This window comes from Brachyhypopomus gauderio, unplaced genomic scaffold, assembly GCF_052324685.1.
Source record: "Brachyhypopomus gauderio isolate BG-103 unplaced genomic scaffold, BGAUD_0.2 sc52, whole genome shotgun sequence".
Classification (NCBI taxonomy): Eukaryota; Metazoa; Chordata; class Actinopteri; order Gymnotiformes; family Hypopomidae; genus Brachyhypopomus; species Brachyhypopomus gauderio.
This window is the reverse complement of record NW_027506877.1, coordinates 172,894-199,907: the sequence shown is the minus strand read 5'-3', so window position 1 is coordinate 199,907 and position 27,014 is coordinate 172,894. Positions and strand designations below refer to the sequence as shown.

The 27,014-nt window shown below is 44.6% G+C and overlaps 2 protein-coding genes across 5 annotated transcripts in view; both read left to right on the top strand.

Annotated features, from left to right (window-relative positions):
• Positions 1 to 81: 81 nt before the first annotated feature.
• On the top strand, positions 82 to 26,981 carry LOC143488585 (E3 ubiquitin-protein ligase TRIM39-like). Of its 4 annotated transcripts, none has more exons than XR_013124444.1 (10): positions 3,927 to 4,354; positions 5,316 to 5,449; positions 8,736 to 8,823; positions 9,112 to 9,668; positions 10,399 to 10,494; positions 10,618 to 10,851; positions 10,948 to 11,110; positions 11,942 to 11,977; positions 14,503 to 16,724; positions 26,915 to 26,981. XR_013124444.1 is itself a non-coding variant. In XM_076987380.1 (9 exons), the coding sequence occupies exons 3-9, from the start codon at positions 8,805 to 8,807 to the stop codon at positions 15,045 to 15,047; spliced, it is 1,650 nt and encodes a 549-aa protein (XP_076843495.1). In that variant the 5' UTR covers positions 3,927 to 4,354; positions 5,316 to 5,449; positions 8,736 to 8,804; the 3' UTR covers positions 15,048 to 18,811. The 4 variants fall into 4 exon arrangements, 1 of the variants encoding a protein (XP_076843495.1); XR_013124443.1 differs by lacking the exon at positions 26,915 to 26,981 and adding an exon at positions 18,671 to 18,811; XR_013124445.1 differs by lacking the exons at positions 9,112 to 9,668; positions 10,399 to 10,494; positions 10,618 to 10,851; ... (2 more) ...; positions 14,503 to 16,724; positions 26,915 to 26,981 and adding exons at positions 82 to 303; positions 396 to 449; positions 715 to 769; ... (1 more) ...; positions 1,430 to 1,509; positions 3,160 to 3,336 and having other exon boundaries at positions 3,639 to 4,354; positions 8,736 to 8,749.
• LOC143488586 (E3 ubiquitin-protein ligase TRIM39-like) overlaps positions 26,868 to 27,014 on the top strand; it is a 19,482-nt gene continuing 19,335 nt past the window's right edge. Inside the window, exon 1 of the mRNA XM_076987381.1 lies at positions 26,868 to 27,003. The gene's annotated coding sequence lies outside the window, so the exon portion shown is untranslated. The remainder of the gene's footprint in view (positions 27,004 to 27,014) is intronic.

The following is a 27,014-nucleotide window of genomic DNA, read 5'->3' as shown; positions in this document are numbered from 1 at the left end:
AAAACACCCTGCAATGCTGACATGGGGGAATTGTGTCTTGTTGCTTGGTTACAAAGTGTCAAAGACCACATACATGGAAACGGGCTGGAGGACACGGACAGGTTGAACTTAGGGACATTTTTTACGATCTTTTACAGATCTTTTTTAAGAAGATCCCGAGTTGACTTTCGACGAGCGGAGTCTCCATTAACACAACAAAATGAAAAAGAAGAAGAAAGGCGAGTCCGCGCGCCAGCAGGAGGGCGCGAGCGCAGCGGCAGGGCGCTCTGTGGAGGCGGAAGAAGGAGCGAAGTTACAGGAAGAGTGAGGCAGGCCAAATGGATTTAAAGTGTGGCTCAAATACGCGCGTTTGTCTTTGTTTTTGACAACACCATGTGTGTATCTATGATTCACAGATACCAATCGCTGACTGAAACACTCAGTGCTCTCAAGAGGAGGGCGGGACAACTGTATCCTGAAAGAAAACAGACACACGCACGCACACACGTGCACGCACGCAAACACACACACACACACACACACACACACACACACACACACACACACACACGCACGCACGCACGCACGCATGCACACACACGCACGCAAACACACACACACACAGACACGCAAACACACACACACACACACACGCAAACACACACCACAACACACACACACCCTCTGTCACATAAGCAAACTGTAAATTTGACAATTTAACTCAATCAACTCCAGCCGTAGAGACAATGAGTTTCTACAGAATGAGTTCAATCAGACACGCATGGAGAGTGTGAGTACCCACAGACACACACACACCGCTAGTGGGGTAGGTTGTAACAAAGGAACACCATGTATTTGACATCAACTCACGAGGGCTGTGATATTTGAATTGAGGTTTGAATTGGTGCCATTTGTAGTAAACAAATGTCTGTACTTTGTATAAATGTTTGAGACACTAGCTCAAACATTCAGTGAGGTACAGGTGCTGAAGCAAAAGGTGTTACAACCATACCCGGTCTCCCCCTAATGCCAGAGGCTGGTTCTTAGGTCTGTGTCTGAAACGTGATGGCACTGACACACTCTCACGTCCCTGCAGCAAGAGTTCACGTCCTACATGTCCGAGCAGACGCAGAAGCGTGAGAGCATGATCGCTGCCCTGAGTGACCAGAGTCAACAGGAGCTGCAGGAGCTCGGCAGACAGAGAGAGGAGACAGTGCAGAAATATGAGGAACAGGCCAGCGGTGTGTGTGGGCTACGGGGTTTCAGTGGGTGGAGGTTGAAGAGGGATAGGTGTGTGTGTGTGTGTGTGTATGGCTGTATAAAATGTGAGGAACATGTCTGTCTGGTGTGTACCAGGATTCATGCAGATAATTTTAAATACAGGAAGCCACACAAAACTGTATTAATGTTGTTGTCTGGTATGTGTGTGTATGTATGTGTGTGTATACAGGACTAAAGAAGAAGATTTTGGAGAAGAAAAATGAGTTGGCTCTGCTTAACCGTGAGATAGCTGAACTCAGGGAATTTAAGGTAGCCATGGAAACTTATTTTTTCTATGCTTAATGTTTCCACCTTACCTACTTCTATTTATTTGCCTTTATTTAGCAATACATACATACACACACCTGCTTGAAAGTGTGAACCACCTAAATATGTTCATTGTTTTCAAAAACAAATATAATCAGACCTTCCAAATAAGGGACACAAAAGATTTATTATTTATTCAACAAATGTAATTTCTCTCTCCAAAAACAGAAAATCTGCCAAGTGCAAAAGTATGTGAACTCTTAGTAGTTTGTGGCACTTCTTTTTGCAGCCATTACTTCAACCAAACATCTTCTGTAACCACAACAGAGTGGCTCACATCTGCTTTTGGGGGATTTTTGCCCACTCCTCCTTGCAGAACTCAACCAGTTGAGAGATGTTGGAGGGACATCTGGCTTGTACCGGCCATTCTGATCTTGCCACAGTATTTTTGTGGGATTGAGATCCGGACATTGACTGGGCCATTCAAGAGTGCTAATCTTTCTCTTAAGCCATGCCCTGGTAGTTTTGCTGGAATTCTTTGGGTCGTTGGCTTGTTGCATAATCCATGTGTGTCCAAGCCTCTGATTGTTGGCAGGAGATTCTGGTCAAGAATTTGTTGATGGTCCTGGAAAATGATGGTTCCCTGGATAATATGGAGTCGTCCAGGTCTGGAGGCAGTAAAGCAGGTCCAGACCTTCACATCTCCACCACCATGTTTCACTATTAGGAGGAGGTTCTTCTCATTATATGCAGTGTTGACTTTTCTCAAAACATGGCACCTGTGAATGTGGCCAAATTATTACATTTAGAATTAATCTGTCCAGAGCACTGACTTCAACAAGTGCTCTCTGGCAAAGTTTAAACATGCAACTTTGTTCTTTCTTGAGAGCAGATGCTTCCTTCTAGCAACTCTCCCATGAATGCCGTGTCTATTGATTATTTTCCTGATTGTAGACGTGTACATTTATCCCAGATGCTGCCACAGAGGTCTACAACTCTGGAGGTGATGTGTGGGTTGGCCTTTACCTAAATTATTATTGTTCTGATGCTTCTTGGTGTGAGTTTTGATGGCTGTTCACATCTGGGCAGAGTTGTGGTGACACTGAGTGTCCTCCATTTGTAGATGATTTGTCTTACAGTGGATGGATGGAGCTGGAATATTTTGGAGATGGTCTTGTAGATGTTTCCAGACTGATGGGCCGTCACCTTCTTCTTCATGGTGTCCTCAGATGTCTCCTTTCCTCTCTTGTTGATCTGTGTGCTTTACGCAGATCAGGGTCGGTTTCCTCTCCCTTTTAATCAGTGTGACTCAAATCTTTTCCCAGGGATCTCTCATTTGATTGGTGTGTTTAATTGATTACTTAAGCACTCATGTGTTTCACCTGCGTCTTTTACCTAATTGACTTTACCAGTGCAGCTGTGGTTCATTTACTTTTGTACATGCTCTGATTCCATGTTTCATGTAGTCTGCTGGCAACTCACACATTTCCCTCAAAACAAGTAAATGGAATTGATGAACGTGTGTGTGTGTGTGTGTGTGTGGTGTGTGTGTGCGCGCGTGTGTATGTGTGTGTGTGTGTGTGCGTGTGTGTGCGTGTGTGTGTGTGTGTGTGCGTGTGTGTGCGTGTGTGTGTGCGTGCGTGTGTGTTGTAGACTCTGCAGCAGGACCAGTTGGGTCGTATAGCTGAACTGGACCAGGAGGTGTCAGCCATGCGCTGCCGTCACTCTGACGCTCTGCAGGCTCTGAAGTCTGACTTCCTGATGGAGAAGGAGCGCTACGAGGCCCAGGCCAAACACAAGGTGCAGGAGCTCACTCTCGCCGCCAACAGGGTGAGTTTGGTACTACACACCAGAGTCCTCAAAAAGCTGCAACTGGTCATTCATAAGAGTAACACACCTAGGTAATAACAAAACTTTTACATTTGCACACATCTATATGCACACACACTCACACAAATATACACATGCATGTATATGTTATATACAAGGCATGTATATATAGAATACATTCTTTATTCCTTTACAGTCTCATTATGACTTTCAACATTTTATTCCATCTCTTCCTCTCTCTCTCCCTCTGCATCATTCTCTTTCTCTCCCTCCCCCTCTCCATCCCTCTCTTTCTCTCCTAGGAGGCATCTCGCTGTCTTCTCACTCACGTGCAGGACGTGACTCAGGAGAACCAACGTCTGCGTGAGGAGCTGCAGCAGTTGATTCAGAGAGCTAATGCACTGCGCAGCCACCAGACGGCGCTGCAGACTCAGCACAGACAGCTGCTTCTGGAGAGAGAGCATATACAGCGCCTGCGCACCTCCACAACACAAGAGGGCGCTGGCACTATGAACACTACCAAAGGAGCAGCTGCTACCAACTGAACTGAACTTTAGGTCTTATGTTCCTCAAATTGACAACATAATCACTGAAAATGAAACTTAAATTGCCAAAAAGTTTCAAGTGATGTGTATTCATTCAGTGTTATTATATAAAGCACACTGCATATAATGCATGATAATGACTGGCTTTTTACAACGTTAAAAAAGGTTGACAAAATAATAGTTTTGAATTTAAGCTATTAGCTTGGTACACTAAGTAAAAGAGTCAATTTGAGACACAAGGTTATGGTTGTGTCTCTAGCACTGGCCTGTTACGGTGAAATTCAATGCATCATTATCATACTTTGTGTAAATCAGAACGTCTATCTCTTGTTAGCGCAAATATCAATGAAGTGAAAGTAAAACTAAACCATTTAGAATTTCACTTGGAAGACATTAGTGGACATGAAGTACCTATGAGAAGACGAGAAACGAACTTTACAGCCTTCTAAAAACCAGTAAAGAGGAAAGTAAAGGTAAGCAGTTCTACTTCAGCGTGCAGTAGCTCATCATTCAGATATTTTGATACATGCGTAAAGAAAGCATATCAGGTTCGTTATAAGGATGGTGTTATTTCCCTCGGTTATTTCCCACGTGAAGAGAAGTTCGGTGTAGACCTGGAGATGCATGCATAGCTGCTGCGTACACATCTCTGCTAACAGATGGTACCGTGTATACGTCTTAAATGCTGATATTGTTGCAATATGAACTGTCTAAATAATTCATTCTGTGCTCAATTGGTTTTCTGAAAATGGTACATTTTCGTGAATAACAAATTAATGAGGTGAGTAAACGTATGAATTCTGGGAGTGTTTCCCTAAAGCCTTAATACCCTGAAATGTACGAAGTGAGTAGGCCTATAAAGAATTTGACCACAACCTACGACCAGGTATGGAAGATTATTCTTAGCGAAAATATATTCTTCGATTTCAACATGTAACCATTTCTCATCAAATACAGGAAAATGAGGCCAAACGGCGTAGCCTGTAAAAGAAAATTTAAAATAGGCCTGCGGTTCAAAGGACGATACCATTTATGGAAAGTCACTGGGTAAAATCTTTCTAAAGCGAAGCTTTACAAACTAATAGCGATGACACTGCACTGTAAAAACGAAAAAGTTGAGAGAACTCAAAATTTCAAGGCAACTTACTGCACTCGATTTTAGAACTCTTAAGTTTAAGAAATTCACTCAGTTGAGTCAACTTATTATTTCTTGTTCCAATTATTTCTTTTTTATATAAAAGTATATAAAAAGGTATATAAACTTTAGATTTTAAGTATTGCCTACAAATAATTCCAAATTATTCAAGTTATGCAAACTTATTATATCTTGTTCAGATAATTTATCTTGCCCATGTATATGAACCACAAAATGTAAGTTTTACATACCAAGAGTTCCAAATTAATTTTTTTTTATTATTATTATTTTTTTCATAGCCCGCGCCGGGAGAAGGGCGCAGGTGGAGGGGGGTACTCCTCCTCTTCGGACTCCTCCTCGGACTCCCCCTCTCCAAACTCCTCCTCCGGGGTCGACGCGGGAGCGCCGACTGTGCAGGCGCCTGCCCTCAGAGGTGAGAGGGCGCGGGAAGGAGAGGGGTTTCACTTCCTCCACATGTGCACCACCCCCTGGTAGAGCTCCGCTTTTAACGCGGGATCCTCGGTCACTCGGACCCCGCGTAGCATGAAGGCGCACACCCGGTCCGACTCCAGCTGCTCCGGTGTAGGGGCGGCGTCTCGGCGCGGTGGAGGGGAAGAAGCGCGGTGATGCCACTTACTGGTGTCTCAGACGGCTCGTCGTTCTGTGATGCTGGGCGGCGACAGACGGACGAGACACAGAATCCGTATTTGGTGTAACAGACGTCACTTTTATTTCTACAAATATTGCGCAATAAGCGCACGAATAACACACACGTACGCACAACGTGTAGACTTAGACAACGACGAGCACAGGACACTGCGCGAGCGCACATTAAGTAGACAAACCACCAGTGCCGTTTCAAGGTATTTGGGGGCCCCAAGCAAAGACACCAACCGGGGCCCCCCCAACCTCCACACCAGAAATCTCATGCCCAAACCCCCCTCCGGCCAAAAAAAAAAACATATCTGGCCGCAGTCCAGCTTCAAGAACCACAGCATATACACCTCAAACTAACTACTTTACAAATTTACTACTTGTAGCTGAACATAGCAGATTTAAGTATGGGATTACCCGGGACGTATATATTGTTTTTAGCCTACCTGCTGCTAAATTACACCATTTGTACAGGTAGGCCTAATTTATCCAGTGTAAATCATCACTTACCACTGTCTTGTGTTTTTTGAGGGGTGGGCATAGATTAATTTTTTTAATCTAGATTAATCTCACTGAAATCTTGAAATTAATCTAGATTAATCTATATTAAAATGGCTCATATGCGTGCTACCCAAGTAATGACTAAAAGTCAGTTTTTGAGATAGGATTTCTTAATACAGAGGGTGCATTAGACCAGGGGCTCATCTCCTGTTTCCAAAATGCATCAATGACTGCTTGAGGAAGCTGTTCTACTTTGATACTTGAAGAAAAAAAAAACATGCTCAATTAAATGTAGGCTACTCGTGTTCAACGGTTTATTCAGTTAAACATGAATTTGTAAGCCTACATACTGTATATTAAAAGGGGTTGATAACATGTTTATTCAGCTAAACATGATATTTGAAATGTAAGCCAACATTTAGTACATTTAATCTCACGGACATAATTTGGGGGGGACTTTTTCAAAAGCCGGTTTGGTCCTCTGAAGTTTTAACGGTTAAAAATAAATATTTAAATAGCGACGAATCTAGCGCTAGGACCATGCAGAAAACGACCGCTCCGAGCTCCGCTCCGGTAATATTTTACGTTCCTAAAAATGAATTTTCCATGAAGCAAACCTGGCGACTTCGTGGCTGCATCCATGTAAACACACGTACGATTTTTAATTCACAGGTTTGAAAACTCGTTCTCGCCCCTACTGTGCAATTTGGTTAGGAATACAGCCGAGCTAAACTGTCAAGTTGAAAGTCATCATAGTTTGCTTACCCATTTAGTAGATATATTAACGGCGATAATTTTTATATCGCCCGATAAGAGTATCAAATTAACGAACGCCGTTAACGGCCCACCACTAGTTTTTTGTGTTCCTCTTCCTTCTTTTGTTTTCTCTTTTGGCTTCCTGATGGATAAATTCGCTTCATGGTTAAGTTTCATATTTGCCGGCGTCTAAAACTTGGCTGTCTGCCAGGACAGTGTCTGCCTGCCTTAAGCAGCTGGTGGGAGGGGCCCCTTGAGGGGGATTCTGAGAACAGTGTCATTGCTCATGACTTTGAGAATGTAAAGGGGGGCTCACACAGTTTGTCGCTGCATTTAATTCTTAACCTGTTGTTGTCTGGGGGCCCCAGGCCAGCTTGGGGCCCCAAGCAATTGCCTGGTTTGCCTGCCCCATCGCGACGGGCCTGCAAACCACATTAGCCCCACGTGATTACGAGACGATTCACAGGTGAGACTTATTAATCACACGACATAACCATAACCACGGAGATCCACAGACGCAGACAAAGCACGTGGACAACGTTGACACACGCCCAAAAGGGAGGGGCCGGGGTCCTCAACGTGACAGAGAGAGAAAGATTCTAACAGGAATAGACATACAGGGAGTGAACCATGTTCAGAATGTTCTGACTGAGGGTCACAGACAGTAAATCACAAATTCCCTTACACTAAGTTCTAGTGTTATGAAGCTTTTGGTAAACACACTCAGGTTAGTGCAGACCTGGACATTGTACGGCCCGCGGCCCACATCCTGTCCTCTGACCATCTCTGGCTCCGGCGCGCCTGGAACGTTGATAAGTTTTAAGTCAAAAGTAAATGTGACTACAAGACCAGTGATTGGTGTGTGAAAGAAAACTTCACTGCTTTTGAAGGCAACGGTTTTGTTTTTTAATTTCTCATCTGTCTGGTCAGTGATTTCCTTTACACTTATTACTAATAGTGGTCAATACATATATGCAACTTTCATGCTTGGTGTCGCCGTGCTGGGTCCGTGGGCTGACGTGGCAACTTCCAAGTCAGAGACTAAGAGACCAGCTGGCGTCTCCATTCTGGATAAGAGCGAGGTCACCCTAGGAACATCAAGTCCCGGGAATGGGCCGAAGACGTCCAGGGGAAAGACAATATATTTCTAAGGCCTACTGAGCCATACCAGGCACTGGTAGGCTTCAGTGTCCTACTTACATGATTAACACACATAAAGAGCACTAGCGTATACATTTATCATATGACTATTGTGATTAACATAAAGCCAAACCACAGCGCTTTGAATAAAGAGAAGCAGCACCGGAGTCTCGCTCTCACTTGCAGTAGCAATTCTGGGACAGCAGTGCTGCACTCAGTATGGCTCAATGTGCAGCACTTGAGATCTGGACATGTGGGCTTAAATGCTACAGGTGATTAGATTTGTTTCCTTTCTATCTTTAATTTCTTTTAACATTTTCTTTTTGTCTTATCATTGCTTCCTTTAAATGTTTCTTTTTATTTATTCTTTAAAGCACTTTAAGTTGCATGTATGTATGAAAGGTGCTATACAAATAAAGAAAGTGTGTGTGAGGGAGTGGGCGTCTCCCTTGCACACTGGGCCCGGCTCACCGTGAAAGATACCTCTTGAACTCTCTGAGGAGATGTATTATTTCCAGTCAGAAAATTGCTGGTTGGATAAAAATAACTAAGCCAAAAATTGACATGCGTATAAATAATTTCAGGCAGCACTTTGATAAAATAATTATGCAAGGAACATTTTGGCCTGTTGTATGTGTTTCCTGAGTGATGTGATTCCTTCTATTAAGAGTTAATAAAGGAGGAAGAAGGAAACAACAGAATCTTCATCATCACAATCAGGAGACAGAAGGGGCAGCATGACTGAAACATCAGAGTGTAAGTTACACACCTCACACACACATGAATGAAATACTGCCTGTGTGTTAAAGAAATTTCCTCTCCTTCAGCTTTTCCTTGTTAAGTTTCAGAGCTTGAGATTAAAGTCTGAGGTGGTGGTTCTGAATCCGCGATAATGAAGGAAGACACACATAGTCATATTTCTAATTATCTACATTTCAAAGAGTCCTAGAGTATTTAAGAACAAATGTGTGAAGATTATTCAAATACATTTAAAATATAGATTAAGAATAAATTATTGTTTCTTCCTGTTTCCTTTCTTATCAGTCACACGTGACTCCAGCAGCCTCCTGTCTGAGGATCAGTTCATGTGTTCTGTCTGTCTGGATGTGATCACTGATCCAGTCACCACTCCATGTGGACACAACTTCTGTAAGACCTGCCTCACACAATACTGGGACAACAGTCTACACTGTCTGTGTCCACTATGTAAAGAGACATTCCCAAAGAGACCTGAACTCAAGATTAATACAACACTGAGAGAGGTTGTGGATCACTTCAAGAAGAAAAAATGGCCTGATAAACCTGATATTCTTTGTGATGTCTGCACTGGAGTGAAGTTGATGGCTATAAAATCCTGTCTGGACTGTGGTGTGACATTTTGTAAGTCTCATCTAGAGCCCCATAATAATGTTCCGAAATATAAGAAACACAAACTATTAAACCCTGTGGAGAACGTGGAGGACTACATATGTCAGAAACATGAGAGACCCCTGGAGCTGTTCTGTAGAGAAGACGAGATGTGTGTGTGTCAGTTCTGCACTGAGACAGACCACAGGACTCACAACACTGTTACCATAGAGGAGGAGAGTGGAGAGAAAAGGGTGAGACACTAACACTGGATAACATCAACATTAAACACAACACAGATTTATAAAAGACATATAAAAAACGTCAACATAAAAGAAATATAAAAAACTACATTTCATATGTGTAACACGGTGGGTGTTGCACAATCACTGGGCAGACACGTATGCTGAGGCAGCAGATCTTTAGCCAATCAGGATTTACTTTGAACAGAAGATACTTTAACAGAACGAGACCAACACGGCATGACAAATGAAATAAGATACACCAAACAAATAGTAAAACAGAAAATACAAGGAACTCCAAAGACAAGACTAACTGACTGTAACACGTAAAGACATTTAATAAACAACTAACACGTTAAACACTGTTAGACAGGACACTAAACGCTAGAACAAGCAAACATTTCTACACATGTAACCTACTAAACACGTACAAACACTACCAAATTACACATAAGGTAATATACAACCAGACAAGACAAACCAAGAACTAAACAGAAAACTTACTAGAACACAACAAACCCGGAAAACCAGACAAACAGCAGGAATTACATTTACATGAAACCATGAACCCAAACACACCACAAACAGAACAATATCTAACACAACATGCAATACTTACAAAGGTAACAGTGACTAAGATTAGTAAACACCCGGCACGAGACATGATTGACAAGGGGGCGGGGCTAGACGTAACAATATGTAAAATATTAAACACATTTTCTGTTTTCCTCTCTGCCTCCAGACACAGCTGGGGAAGACACAGTCGGAGGTCCAGCAGATGATCCAAGAGAGACTGAAGAAGATGGAAGAGATTAAACAATCAGTAGAGCTCAGAAAGGTGTGAACAGTTTAAATACAGTTTTGCAGAATTTTATGAAAACTAGTGCTAAATTAATCTAAATTTCAGATCACCTTTGCTTGATTTTAGTTTACTTTTCAATTAAATCTCTTCTTCCATTAGAAAAGCACAGAGAGAGAGATTGCAGACAGCATTGAGGTCTTCACTGCTCTGGTGCGCTCCATTGAGAGAAGCCAGGCTGAGCTGCTTCAGATGATGGAGGAGAAGCAGAAAGCAGCAGAGAGGCAGGCTGAAGGACTCATTAAAGACCTGGAGCAGGAGATCACTGAACTAAAGAGGAGAGACAGTGAGCTGGAGCAGCTCTCCCATACTGAGGACCACATCCACCTCCTACAGGTCAGTGTTCCTCTCTCTGCTCAGAGACAACACAGCACATCACAGGACAACCCAACCCATGCTGAGGGGTTTCTCCTCTCTCCTGCTATACTGTAGATCTACCCAACCCTGAACAGCCCTCCACATACCAAGAACTGGACTGACATCAGTATCGACACTGAGGTGAATGTGGAGAAAGTGAGGAAAGTTCTCTCTCAGCTTCAAGAAATTCTGAATAAGAAACTCAGTGAAACACTGAATATTAAGTTGAAAGAAGCAGGTGAGAAGTTTTCCTATTAAACATATTTTCCAGGTACAAGTCTCTAACAAGAAATCTGTGACCAACAGCTATAATGCAATATAAGCTACATTCGCATTACAGGTAACATTGTTCACTACTGACTTTTTTACTCAAATCAGATTTGCATATGTTGCTAGTTCATATTCATAATCGTAAGTGACCTGTATTTTTTTTGTAATGTGAACACATATGTATCCTGAAACTACATGAATGTGCACAAGTCACCTGCATCACAAGCAACAAACATTATTATATAAAGTCTTGTAGTATTAAAACAGGCTAATTGGACATGCTAATAGCTCATGCATTCATTGTGATTTGCTCTGGAGGCCAACAACCACTTGATCATATCTGTACATGATCAGGTTGAGAAGGTAAACACAGATTCTGCTCCTGTTAGTGTCACACAAACTGTGGTCACGGTTGTTATTCTCCAATGTTGCTTTGGCAACAGCATATAACCAAAAGCCACAAGAATTCAGATCTGACTGTTCTTATTGAAGTCTCATAACCTCCCACATTATTGTACTGATTTCATTTCATTCTCATTCAAGTCGCACAGCTACGAATCAGCTATGAATCTGATTACAGATCACATTAAAAAGTGATTCAAATCTCATTTGAAAAGATCAGATTTATGTGTCTACATTGCCTGACAAAGATCTAATTTGTGTCACAGTAATGAAAAAAATCACTAGGATTGTTTATATGAACATAGCGTAATAAATTATATAGAATTACAGAATAGTGAAGATGTTTTTTAGTCCAGTGCTATAAAATTTCTTTAATATCACTTTTCCTAAAATTCAGTCAGCACAGAATTGAAGAGGAGTCAACAGTATGCAGGTACAGTGTGATTTCTAATCTTTCTTTTTTAATTTGAATAACTGTTATCTAAATTTTTTAGTTTATCCTAACACTAATGCAACTCATAACCATATAAACTTGTATTAATTGTGGTTGTTGGACTATTCGCTTCATTTGTTCTATAGTTTGCTACCAATATATGCAACATATGCTACCAATCCTGCTTGTCAGTTTTATGCAATATATATGCTAGCGGACCACCCAATGGAGGATGGGTTCCCGTTTGAGTCTTGGTCCTCCCAAGGTTTCTTCCTAATCTCTGCCATCTTAGGGAGTTTTTCCTCTGGCTGGCTCATTAGGCATCTGGACCCATACAATTGTAAAGCTGCTTTGTGACAACATGTGTTGTAAAAAGCACTATATAAATAAATTTGACTTTGACATACACTGCTCAATGAAATAAAGGGAACACTTAAACAACACAATGCAACTCCAAGTCAACCACAAATCTGTGAAACCAACCTGTTCAGTTAGGAAGCGACACTGATTGTGAATCAATTTCACCTTCTGTTGTGCAAATGGAACAGACAACAGGTAGAAATGAGACGTAATTAGCAAGACACCCTATAAAGGAGTGATTCTGCAGGTGGTGACCACAGACCTTTTCTCTGTTCTCATCTTTTCTGGCTGATGTTTTGGTCACTTTTGCATTTTGTCAGCTCTCTCACCATAGAGGTAGCATGAGGTGGTGTCTACAACCCACAGAAGTTGCTCAGGTAGTGCAGCTCATCCAGGATGGCACATCAATGTGAGCTGTGTCAAGAAGGTTTTGCTGTGTCTGTCAGCAGTGTCCAGAGCATAGAACAGAACACCAGGAGACATGGAGGGGGCCGTAGGAGGGCAACAACCCAGCAGCAGGACCACTAACTCCTCCTTTGTGTAAGGAGGAACAGGAGGAGCAGGTGCCAGAGCCCTGCAAAATCACCTCCAGCAGGCCGGTAATATTCATGTTTCTGCTCAAACTGTCAGAAACGGACTCCATGAGGGTGATATGAGGGCCCGACATCCACAAGTGGGGCTTGTGTTTACAGCCCAACACCGTGCAGAGAACACCAAGATTGGCAGATTCACCACTGGTGCCCTGTGCTCTTCACTGATGAGAGCAGGTTCACAATGAGCACATGTGACAGAGTCTGGAGACGCCGTGGACAACATTCAGCATGACCGTTTTGCAGTGGGTCAGTAGTGGTGTGGGAAGGCATTTCTTTGGCGGGTCACACAGACCTTCATGTGCTAGCCAGAGGTACCCTGACTGCCATTAGGTACAAGGATGAGATCCTCAGACCCATTGTGAGACCATATGCTGATGCAGTGGGCCCTGGGTTCCTTCTGATACATGACAATGCTTGGCCTCATGTGGCTGAAGTGTGTCAGCAGTTCCTGCATGATGAAGGCATTGATGCTATGGACTGGTCTGCCCGTTCCCCAGACGTGAATCCAACCAAGCACATCTGGGACACCATCCACCAACTGCATGTTGTACCACAGCGTGTCCATGAGTTGACAGATGCTTTAATCCAGGGGTGCCCACAAGTTTTCAGCTTGCGAGCTACTTATAATATGACCAAGTCTACCTTGGCGAACGTAATTTGTTGAGCGGGGGGGGTGGCTAACGTAATTTGTTGAGCAGATTGCAGATTGGCTACCGTCAATGTCAATCAAAATACAACCGTCAGTGCAGATGTGCGATTCATCTACTACTTTTTAATGTCACGCGATCTATGCACATTTCTTCGAGATCGACCGACACTTCCTTCGCGTGGTCGATCGCGATTGACGTAATGAGCACCCCTGCTTTAATCCATGCCTGGGAGGAGATTCCTCAGGAGAAAATCCACTGCCTCATCAGGAGCATGCCCAGGTGTTGTAGGGAGGTCATACAGGCACCTGAAGGCCACACACACTACTGAGCCTCATTTTAACTTGTCCTGAGGAATTTCCACTAATGTTGGATCAGCCTGTCATTTGATTTTCCACTTTAATTTTCAGAATGATTCCAAATCCAGACCTCCATGGGATAATAATATTGATTGAAAATGGATCATTTTTATGTTTTGTTCTCAACGCATTCTACTATGCAGTCATGGTCTGGTGGTAGAGAACTGGTCTTGTGACCAGAGGGTTGTGGGTTCGATTCCCAGGCATGAGGCCATGACTGAGGTTCCCTTGAGCAAGGCACCTAACCCCAACTGCTCCCCGGGCTAGGGCTGCCCACCGCTCTGGGCACGTGTGAACCACAGCCCCCTAGTAATCACTTGTGTGTGTGTGTGTGTGTGTGTGTGTGTGTGTGTGTGTGTGTTCTAACTGCATAAATGTGTAAAAATCACAATGGACAAAATATGGTACATAAAAAAAAGATTTTCAGATCTAGGATGTTATTTTAGTATTCCCTTTATTTTTTTGAGCAATATATTTTGACCAAAGATAATGAGATAATGGATAATGAGGGTGTTATTATGTAGTTTATGATTATGTACATTTAACACACTGTATGTTTCTCTCAGTGGATGTGACTCTGGATCCTGACACAGCTCATCCCAGACTCATCCTGTCAGATGATGTAAAACAAGTGACATGTGGAGACACAAAACAGAATCTCCCTGACAACCCAAAGAGATTTGATTGTCCCATTGTCCTGGGAAAGGAGGGGTTCTCATCAGGGAGATTTTACTATGAGGTTCAGGTCAAGGGGAAGACCAAGTGGGATGTAGGAGTGGCCAGAGAGTCTGTTAACAGGAAGGGGAAGATTACACTGAATCCTCAGAATGGATTCTGGACTGTGTGGCTGAGGAATGAGAATCAGTATAAGGCTCTTGCTGGTCCCTCTGTCCCCCTCACCCTGAGAGAGAAGCCCCAGACAGTGGGGGTGTTTGTGGATTATGAGGAGGGTCTGGTCTCCTTTTATGATGTGGGGGCCAGGTCTCATATCTACTCTTACACTGGTCAGTCCTTCACTGAGAAACTCTACCCTTACTTCAGTCCTAGTACCAATGATGGAGTTAAAAACTCAGCTCCACTGATCATCTCATGTATGTGTAAGACTGAGTGAATATTTGCCATCTTAAATATTTTTCAAAAATATTACAATAAAACTTTTTTTCTACTGGTTCCAATAACAAAACCATGAAGAGTAATTGTGATCTGAAATTGTACAGGGGACACCCTCTACTATTTTTAACATGTATAACTAAATGTTCTGGACATGGGTGTCCTTACTTTATTCTTCTCATAACTAATGGTTGCATTTTTCTTGTGCAAAATAAAATTTTAATCATTTTAATCATATGGTCCAGTCATGACACACGACTCTGACAAGTTTACTGTTTTCATTTAATCGTTGCAGATTTACTTTACTGATTATGACATTATTTAGGTTATGACGTGGAACTTGCACTTTAATTCTCAATGATCACACTTTGTTTTATTTGTTTATTTTTCAGACTGTGTTATTAAAGAACAATATATGTGTGACGGGCAGGGGTGAGCAACTAAAAAGGAAGCGATCACGCCAAGTCTCAGGGAAATAGGATGGTTTAATAGAAAGTGTGCAAACCAAAAACCCGTGCATTGTTCCAGATTAAGGAAATAACCAGCAGTCAACTGGTACAAAGACAAGACATATATAGACGAACAAACGACCCTCAGGTGAGACGGATCACGGGTCCCGCCCACCTGAGGGACGAACATCACGTGACCAAAAACAGGACCGCTGCCGCTGTAACCGGGGGCGACCGGCAGGGGGCCCCCCCACAACGTGACAATATGAAAGATCAAATCTGAGTCTGTCTTGATCGATCTGGCAATAGTCAAACACAGGCTGACTGGTATGCTGGCCCATATTACCACTATTAATGACTGATTTGGTCAACACAGAAAAACACAAGATCATGACATCACATTTTACCTCTGGAACCAAACTATTCCATCAGAATGTTGAAAAAGGAACCTGAACTCATCTGACCTGGATGTGGTTTTATATTCTTCTGTGCTCCACTACAAGCTGGAGAGTGAGTCATGGTAAAGGAGAGTGCTGTGACAGAAATTATTGATTAGATCATGTTTAGTTATTATAAGAGATCATTATGAACTTTATGATTTAGGACATGTCCATTCTGACTAAGCAGAAGGACTACAATAATGAAGTAGTGTGATTCAGTGTAACCATGTTTAGTTCATATTATGCATGTGTGCTATACGTGACCCAGGTCAGGGAGAGTGCTGAGGGTAAGAGCACTCTGTTAACTGGTAGTCACTAGGCTACTAGTCTTGGGTCATTTAGCTTTCTCTGTGTTCAACTGATACATCAGTTGCTTCCGCTAACTCTAGGGAAGTCCATATTAGGAGATGTGAGACAAAGTAGCCTGCTGGACGCCTATGTTTTGGAACATCCTGTGCTTAAGATAACCTGCTTGTTAGAACTGCTAAACTGTGTTTAAGATTGTATATAAGCAGGGGGACTGCCCCCTTGCAGATTCACCACCCCACATGTCTGTGTCTGTCTTGTGTCTTTGTCTTTCCACGACAATTTGGCGTCATGAACAAGGGTTGGCGAGAGGCACCCCGGAAAGGCAGTGACTGATCTTCGAGGACGCTCCCCGGGGGATGAGATCCCTGGCTGGGCTGGGCAAAGTGGGAACCCCGCAAGCAAAGGGAAAGTACCTATCCAGGGAGTGACGTCATCGCCCGTCTCTGGTGGTGTTCTCCGCCCGATCTAACGAAAACCGCAGTAAGTAAGTAAACCGTAAGTAAGTGTTAAATATCCGCCAGTGTCCGCCCGCCGGATGATCTCTGTTATACGATAGGGATATAGTGAGATATTGCCTACAGAAAGTCTATAAGGTGGGGATACTGCAATATCGCCCACGCGAAATAAGACTTTTCCTAGCGCCTGTCAGTCTGGCCAGAGATCCAGCTGGGCAGAAGCGCACTGATTAGACGTAATACAGTGTTGTGCGTAATAGTAAAGGAGTGAGTAATGGCCTGGTGGTTAGAGAACTGGTCTTGTGACCATGGGTTTGATTTCCAGACCTGAGGCCATGACTGAAGCCTGGTTTATACTCGACGCGCCGCGAGCGGCGCGAGGGTCCGCGCGGCGAAAATGACGTAATCGCTGTGGCTCCGCCCGTGCGCGAGGGCCTCGCGCGCTGTCGCGGCGCGAGGTCGTGCACCTCTCGAATTTTGTAACTTCGCGCGCGCGCCGCGCTTCAGCGCGATCAACAAAGTCATGTTTGCAGGGTTCATACACCTAAACAAGGTGGAATTAAAGCACTTGTACGGCACTTTCAAGGTCCATTTAAATATTTTCCAGCACGATAAACATAATTAAGTTAAATATTAATATATATACTCGAAAAAATTCGAAATAATTCGCTTTTTATCACTTTATTTAATGGTTGTTTATTTTCAAAACGCCCAATCTTAACGTCTTCACGTTCTCTCATGTTTCGTCCTGGAATTACAAGAGGCTCGTATTTGTTAACGTAATTTCAACATTTTAATGTACTTTAGCCTAAATTCCAGCACTTTTCAAACCTGAAACACAAAGCAACATCAAAATGCGTCAGGTAAATGTTCATTCCCCTTTTTTTGAGGGGTGTTTCTTTATACTACCACATATCGTTTCGGACAACACTGCAAAGCCATAATTACGTTTGATGCCTGATGTGTATATATACGGTCTCTGGTCAGGTAAAAATGTTCTTTCACCGGTTTTGCAGGGGTTTTTTATTCTCCACTGCCACCTATTGCCACCTATCGTTTCGGAGAACACTGCAGCGACGCTCGCGACGTTCGCGAAAGTATAAACGCCTACACCGCTCGCGCAGGGTCGCGCGAGGTGGGCGGAGCCGCGCGCAACGGTCGCTCGCGAAAGTATAAACCAGGCTTGAGGTGCTCCTGAGCAAGGCCCTTAACCCTCAATTGCTCACTTGTATAAAAAATGAGATAAAAATGTAAGTTGCTCTGGATAAGGGCGTCTGCCAAATGCCATAAATGTAATTGTAATGGTAAAGGAGGGTGAATAGTAAAGAAGTGGTAAAGAAAAGTGGGATTTGCATATGGGATTAACCTGAGTTAGAGTCATTGATGGATATATACGAGTCAGAGCTTTTTTATGAGAAGGGCTTTCTTGTATTTAAACCAAAGCTAAAGATTTAATGCTTGGCTCGCAGTGCCAGCTGTGTGCCACCAGATGGAGCTGATGTTCTGTGGATTATTCTGTGCTCATAAACCTGATCTCCCATAGGTGACCATGGATGTTCTCTATAAGAGTGTCCTTAGTCTTTCTTGTCTGTCTTATGTTTATCTCCTCATGTCCCTGTCTCGCTGTCTCTTCTGGTTAGAGAGATGGAGAGAGTGTGTGTGTTCTGCATTTCAGGTATTCATCTTTTCCTGGTACCATGGTCAGAGTCACGGACTCTGGTTCAAATCTTTTCATTTAATTTCATTTAATTTGTCTTGGGGGTCTGAGCCTGTAACCCACCTAGTTGGGTGTGATCCTTTCCTCCTTCCTCCTCTAACATCCTCACCAAACACTCCCCTCACCCTCTACTGGAGTTGTGTGCTCTGTTTCTCCCACTGTCCCTGTAGTGGAGCAGGAAGAGTGGTGAGTTCCCCCGTCCTTCCATATGACCCCATCAGTTCTGTTCCTTTCTTGCTCTGATTCATTTACAGTTGGATCCACATACACCTGTCTAGGGGCTTCAACCTTCGATTACTGGGTGCATCAACCCTGATCACTACAACAGCCTGCTGCCCCATTACAAAAGACACAAGTCCTTCTGTCCTTTCATTCCTTTAATAAAGAGAGCTCGGTGTCCCCTCACTTCTGTGTCCAGTATCTTTCTGACCCAAACACCTCGGGGAAACACCTTTCTATGCATGTGTCTAAAAAGCTGAGGATGACACCCATTTGGGTGATGTTAAAAAAGGTTCACCCAGCACCAACTAACATGCACATTTCTAATGTATTCAGAAAACACATTTTGCTCATTGTAATAATCATTTAAATAGTAAATGATAATGGATAATTAAGTGCTGTTCAGCCTGATCTATACCACACAGTGCAATCATAGCACTTGTTGTCGAAATGTAGTTTGTGTGAGATAGTGGTATACCAAATAAACTTTGGTATTAATCGCAAGTATAAAAACAATACCTACAGTGAACAGCAAAACACCTTTGATATAAAACCTATTTCTGTGCTGTCCTCACTATTACAGAGTTGACCCATTCCTTGTAGTAATCCCCAGCTGGTAAGGTGCATAAAGGTCTTAATATGGTGTAAATTGTCAAAATCATCTAAAAACAAAGACTGAAACTTCTGAAGAAAGAAGGAAATAAAAATGTTTAAATGATAAATCCATAAATAATAGTCTGACCAAATAAAACTTGGACTTAATAAAACGTACTTAATAAAACATGATAGTAACTGAATGACCCTCTCCCCTTCTCCATATATAGTTTGCAATATTTTTTGTACTACATTTTCACATAAAGGTAAATAATACCAAACAACTTATTGTTAAACTCTAATGAGTAGACATCGTTGATCCTTTTTTAAAGAAATATGAAATTGTATAGTCTGCAGTGCTACGTAGTATTTTGAACCTATGGGTGTCACTAATTTCACTTGGCTTTTGTACGAGTTTTCAAATGATCGTACAGGCCGATCCGCGTAACTGATGCGTGTTCAACGATGGCAGCCTATCCACCAGACACATTCGAGTCCTGTATGCAGTTATTGACTTTATTATCTTACTTCAGTGACGTACCACGAAATACATACTGCAATATTCTCATGCCACTTCCATATTTCACGTCTAAACCTAATTCTATATTAGTGACATGAGGACACATGGACATGGTCAGAAAACCGTGTGGCTCACTCTCTCACTTGCTCTCTAAAGGTAAAGGAATCCACTCCCCAATAAGAAAAAAACACACACCGCCTTACACGTGACCTCACTCATAACACACAATGCATACTCAAAACCTCACCCTGCATAACACAATGCAAATGCATCAAAACAAAACAATTAGATTAACATAATGTTCAAATATATGTACTTCTAAACTATGAAAATATGTCAAACAAACACCATGCTCATTCCCAAAGCTCCCAGGGAGCATTTTGACTCCTACATGTTTCAATGGTCTAATGTTTCGAATATTTTACCAGTATAATTGGGAAGAATCCAAAGCCTTCGCAAAGCATGAACAGGGAAATAATGTCATGCTAAATAACTGAGATGCTAAAACTATATACAGGCATTTCCAGTTTGTAGAGTCTGTACAGTCTGAGATGAGATTTACAAAATGTCAGACCACAATCCAGACAGGATTTTACAGCCTAAGCTAAACTGAAGCTAAAGCTAAACTGAAAACAGCAAGTAGAAGGTCACTTGCAGGATCCACGCATGCACAGTGACATCAGCAAGTCAAACGTTTTTCAGCAGAGCACAGCGGAGATTTAACCTACATGATTAACATGCATGTTTCACTTTTTAAGTAAACGTTATGTTAAAATGTGAGATGAGACTGCCATGTTAATGAACCAACCGATTAGCATAACTGAGGCAATGTTAGTTTATTTCCAGTTCGGGTTATTTACCTGCCTGGTAAAGTGCAATATTGATGCACTGCTTGTTTGAGCTGGTGTTGTTGCAATAAAAGAAGCAATTTTTCTTGCTTCTTTACAAAATGTTGCGCAATGCTTTGCTAAAACTGTCATGTAACATTTTATTGCTGGTTTTATATCAGAAATTATTACTGTAATAAAAATATATGGCAATTAAGCATTATTAAGGAACTTCAAAAATGAGTCCTATTATGTAAATAATAAAAAAGCCAATAGAGAATGTGGTGCTACATTGTTGTAGTAAAATCTACTAAAGTACACTGAGTAAAATCTAATTGTATAATTCATGTATATAACGTGTTGCAAAGTAACATTTACTGAAACATTTGTAGTTAAATACACTGACAATTATGAGTAAATATTACTTGAATATATGCTTTGTTAAATTTACTTGCTTTCAGTGGTAAATATTACTTTGGTATTACTAATAAAAACTGTAAGGTGATGCAAGTAAATTTTACTTAAAAAATTGCTATGTTAAATTTACTTAGTATTTCTGTGTGTAAAACGTGTACTAGGTTTTTTTAAGTAAACCTCACTCCATATTTTTTGTAGTCCAGTGTTGTATTATTCTTGAGTTCAGGTATCTTGGTAAATTTGTCTTTACATAGTGGATATGGATAGTGTGGACTCTTGTCCCAGTATTCTGTAAGGCAGGTCCTACAGATGTTATGTCCACAACATCACATTTGGCAAATTGGCAACTTGTGATTTTCACCTAATCAGAATTTAACCCATCCCTGCAGTAAGAAAACACACATACTATTGAAAACTAGTGGGCTGTGAGTACATACGTCCAGAGTGGTATTTTGACTGCCCTAGCCCTGGCGCCGGGGGTTAAGTTCCTTGCTCAAGGGCACTTAAGTCATGGTCTAGCTGGGAGTCAAACATGACCTTTGACCAAGCATAATATTGGCTCAAGTACCCAGTGTAACGTGGCTTGTGCCACGGAGCGAGGAGACGGACACAATCGCTGAGAAGAGCGAGATTTATTAAAGGGAATACCATACTCGTCGTCGGATAGCCAGGCAGGGTCAATCACAGGAGGGCAGTCCGTAAAACAAGCAAAGACAGGCATAACAACACAGGGAGCACGGGAAACGGGGAAAACACGAATACGGTCAGGTACAGAGAACAGCGAAGAACAGACACGATCACAAATCAAATTCAAAATACCGGACAAAGGACAAGGGAGACTCAGGGGTTTTTATACACAGGACTAAACTAGGGACAGGTGATGACAATGACACAGGGGCGTGGTAACAAACGAGGGATTCATAAACTAACGAGCAGGGCGGGACAAACGGGCAAGAACACAGACACGAGGGAACCCAGAGTGACCGCTAGGAGAGGGGGCGTAGCCGCACGTGACAGAACCCCCCCTCAAAGCGTGCCACTCCGGGGCACGCAAGGGCAGACAGGACAGGGAACCAGACTAGGACAAGACAGGGAACCACGGAACACGGCGAGGGACAGGGACAGCAGACACGGGACGGACCGGAGGAACAGACCAGGGGAAAGCAGGGCACGGAGACCGGGGCACGGCAGGGACAGGGGGACCAGAGACGGGCCAGGAGCCGGGCTGGGGCATGGCGGCACACGGGGCACATGGAGACTGGACAGGGCAAGGAGCAGGGCCGGACCGTACAGGACCGGGGACAGACACGGGAGTGGGGCCAGGGGACAAGGCGGAGGCAAACACAGAGGCAAAGACACCATGAACAACGGAGACAGGCACAGGCACAAGGTGGGTGACAACTTGGGGAACAGACATGGGGACAGGGACAGAGACGACACCACAGGAAACAGACACGGGAACAGGAACACAGACCTTGACAGACACAACCACGGGGACAGGGACCAAAACAAAACCAGGGATGGGACCAGGGAGCAAGGGGAACACGGGCAACGGAACATAGGAGGCAAAGGGCGGAGCAGGGGGAACACCAAGTCCATGCCCAACAGGGGGCAGCACAGTCTCTGGGGCGACAGGTGCGGCCGGGCGGCAGGCAGCGGGAACAGGAGCCGGCAGACAGGCAGCGGGAACCGGAGCCGGCAGACAGGCAGCGGGAACAGGCAGGGTCCGCTGGCGGGCAGCGGGGACAGGCAGGGTCCGCTGGCGGGCAGCGGGGACAGGCAGGGTCCGCTGGCGGGCAGCGGGGACAGGCAGGGTCCGCTGGCGGGCAGCGGGGACAGGCAGGGTCCGCTGGCGGGCAGCGGGGACAGGCAGGGTCCGCTGGCGGGCAGCGGGAACGGGAGCCGGCGTGGACGACCTCTCCAGGGTCGCGGGGACAGGAACCGGCGTGGACGACCCCTCCAGGGTCGCGGGGACAGGAACCGGCGTGGACTGCTGACGGGCAGCGGGGACAGGAACCGGCGTGGACTGCTGACGGGCAGCGGGGACAGGAACCGGCGTGGACGACCCCTCCAGGGTCGCGGGGACAGGAACCGGCGTGGATGAGACACCCTCGGGGGGCGGAACCACCGGGCTGACGTCCTCAGGGGGCGGAACCACCGGGCTGACGTCCTCAGGGGGCGGAACCACCGGGCTGACGTCCTCAGGGGGCGGAACCACCATACTGACGTCCTCAGGGGGCGTGACCGCCATACTGACGTCCTCGGGGGGCGGGACCGCCATACTGACGTCATCGGGGGGCGGGACCGCTATACTGACGTCATCGGGGGGCGGGACCGCCACACTGACGTCATCGGGGGGCGGGACCGCCACACTGACGTCATCGGGGGGCGGGACCGCTATACTGACGTGGCTCGTACTCCCCCCCCTCTCCTGGGTCGCGGGGACAGGAACCGGCGTGGACGACCCCTCCAGGGTCGCGGGGACAGGAACCGGCGTGGACTGCTGACGGGCAGCGGGGACAGGAACCGGCGTGGACTGCTGACGGGCAGCGGGGACAGGAACCGGCGTGGACGACCCCTCCAGGGTCGCGGGGACAGGAACCGGCGTGGATGAGACACCCTCGGGGGGCGGAACCACCGGGCTGACGTCCTCAGGGGGCGGAACCACCGGGCTGACGTCCTCAGGGGGCGGAACCACCGGGCTGACGTCCTCAGGGGGCGGAACCACCATACTGACGTCCTCAGGGGGCGTGACCGCCATACTGACGTCCTCGGGGGGCGGGACCGCCATACTGACGTCATCGGGGGGCGGGACCGCTATACTGACGTCATCGGGGGGCGGGACCGCCACACTGACGTCATCGGGGGGCGGGACCGCCACACTGACGTCATCGGGGGGCGGGACCGCTATACTGACGTGGCTCGTACTCCCCCCCAAAAAATACTTGGGGGTGCCGCGATGAGTCGCTGGCGGGATCAGCGGCGGTGGGTCCTTCTCCTCAGGGTCCTGGGTGAGCCTGGCAGAACACACAGACACAGAAGCTCCTCGGTTGCTCTCTCTGCTGCGGCTCCGCCTCCCTTGAGGCGCCGGGAGCTCGCGGTGGTCAGAGAGAGTCAACCGAGGGTTAAGTGAAAACTTGTCTGTGCGCTCAGACCGTCTGCCCGCTGCTTGCACTACAGGGGTTTTTTCCCCGTCATGTTCGCAACACCGGGCAGACACACAGCGCTCAGATGGAGTCTCGTCGCGGAAGCCAGTAGAAAGAGACTGCTCTTTCTTTGGTCGGCAACGAGACTTCCTTGTACCCGCAGCGCCAGGGGTATTCCTGTCTCTGGTTTGTTCGCACTGAAATACCGGAGAGTCGAACCGGAGTAAACCAGCCGACATCCATTCACAGTGTTTGAACTCACCAGAGTCTCGCTCTCTCGCTGTGTCCTTGATTGGTCCGGTATTATGTAACGTGGCTTGTGCCACGGAGCGAGGAGACGGACACAATCGCTGAGAAGAGCGAGATTTATTAAAGGGAATACCATACTCGTCGTCGGATAGCCAGGCAGGGTCAATCACAGGAGGGCAGTCCGTAAAACAAGCAAAGACAGGCATAACAACACAGGGAGCACGGGAAACGGGGAAAACACGAATACGGTCAGGTACAGAGAACAGCGAAGAACAGACACGATCACAAATCAAATTCAAAATACCGGACAAAGGACAAGGGAGACTCAGGGGTTTTTATACACAGGACTAAACTAGGGACAGGTGATGACAATGACACAGGGGCGTGGTAACAAACGAGGGATTCATAAACTAACGAGCAGGGCGGGACAAACGGGCAAGAACACAGACACGAGGGAACCCAGAGTGACCGCTAGGAGAGGGGGCGTAGCCGCACGTGACACCCAGCGTTTCTCAACCGGTGTGCTGCGGCACCCTGGGGTGCCGTCTGTCTTCATCGGGGGTGCCGTCAAAATATTCTGATGTGAAATAAAAAACTATAGTTTTAAAAATTGAAGTTATTATACGCGGGGGGGATTGGAATCTGTCGCGATGGTTAGTGTAGCGGCTGTGTGTGTGTGTGTGTGTGTATGTGTGTGTGTGTGTGTGTGTGTGTGTGGTTAGGGAGCGGGCTGGCTAAAGACTACCAAGAAACAGCGCGATCTATATTCTGATTGGTTCAACCTGTTATAATATACAACCGATGGATTGGCTGAATATGCTGCGGTGTGCGGCGATTAGATTATTTAAAAAATAAATTTATAATAATAATATTCAAGCGTGAGAAATTCCATGTGTGGCGTGAGAGCGTGTGAAATCGCTAAATATGCGTGAGTCTCACGCTCAAAGCGTGCATATGACCTGTATATGACCAAGGTCAGCACGTGATTACGCAGGTTTCCCACTGACTGTAAGTCACATTTATCTGCTCTCTGCCTTAATAATCACATTTTTTGTGTTATGTTGGCCGGGAAATGGTTGCAGAGAGTATGTTTTCAGGGTTGCCAACGCTCACGCATTGAGCATGAGACACACGCACTTGACCGTTTTCACACGCTCTCACGGCACACTTCCGATATCTCACATCCGAAAAAAAAATCTTGTTTATTTATCTGATCCATATATATGATTCAATGAGTTACTAGTTCGCTCTGGCGCCATCCACCCGCGATCGATAGATTGCGATATAACACTTAATTTGTGTCCATTTTACGTCCCCCCCCAAGCCTGTGTTTTTAACGCATTGTAAACTGGGTGCCTTAAAATTTTGCATGCATATAAAGGGTGCCACAACTGAAAAAAGGTTGAGAAACACTGCCCTAGACAATGGCTGCCCCAACTCCAAAGCTGCCAAGTTCCCCACTGACCCCCAGTTTTCAACATGAAAGGCAGAGATACTGTCCACTACTAACAAGGACTAACAAGACATTCCAAAAAGAAGCTTTCCACACTGTAATGTATGAGAAGATTTGTTATGAGAATCTGTTGCCCAACAGACAGGGACGCTGGAGGGTATTGAAAGACTGCACTGCAATTTTCCATATAGTATTATTTATACAATTATGCCTGTTTCCAATGTTTACATTTCTAATTTAGTAGTTTTTCCCCTATGTACTATGGAGTGTTATGACAGACTTGTATTTCTTTTCTATACTGTAATGACATGGTGTATAAATACAACAATATTAGCTATTCAAACTGTAAAAGGCATGAAGGTGCATCAATCTCTATGCAGAGTAATGTGAAACTTTCAACTATTGACATTCATTTGTGCAACCTTGCACATTTTCATTCATTGTCCTCAAAACCTTAGACTTCAGAAAATGTTTACGGAGTACACGGACATGTGACTTGGCAAAGTATTTTGACTGTCATGTTTGTAATCAATGACACAAGGGCTTGTCATTCTGATACTCTGAAGACATAAACAACCATTGTGTGGTGCTGTTTGTATGAATTGTTTTGAGAAATACACTTCCTATTGTGCAAATCTTCATAATCATTCAAGTAATGCATGAAAGCAACCGACAAACTAGTAATCATGACTCATGTGGAGTACATTGTGTTACTTTTCACTAACTTAAACTTTCCATTGAAGAGCAGGACTACATTTCATTGTGTAAATTGATGGAAATCTTTTCTCACTTCATTCACTTCCAGTTGGTCATTCAGATATTTATAAGTACACGAATCAATGCTTGGTGTCTCTTAGAAAAGCCTTGTTGTTTTGTTAACTTTATTGTGAGGTTCAAGTGTCCTGGGTGAAGTAAAACACTCACCTGATTCTGATACAGACATACAGAGACACACTAGCTGTGTCAGTGAGACTGTAAACTGGAATGTTCTTGCCAGCACAAAGAATCAAATGCAAAGTGTGATCATGAGAAATGAAAGTAAAACTGAACCATTTATAATTCTCACATTGAAGCGGCAGCATCACTGGACATGAAGCAGCTCTGAGAAGACGAGATACGGGACATTACAGCCTTCTAAATACCAGCAAAGAGGAAAGTAAAGGTCAGTAGTTC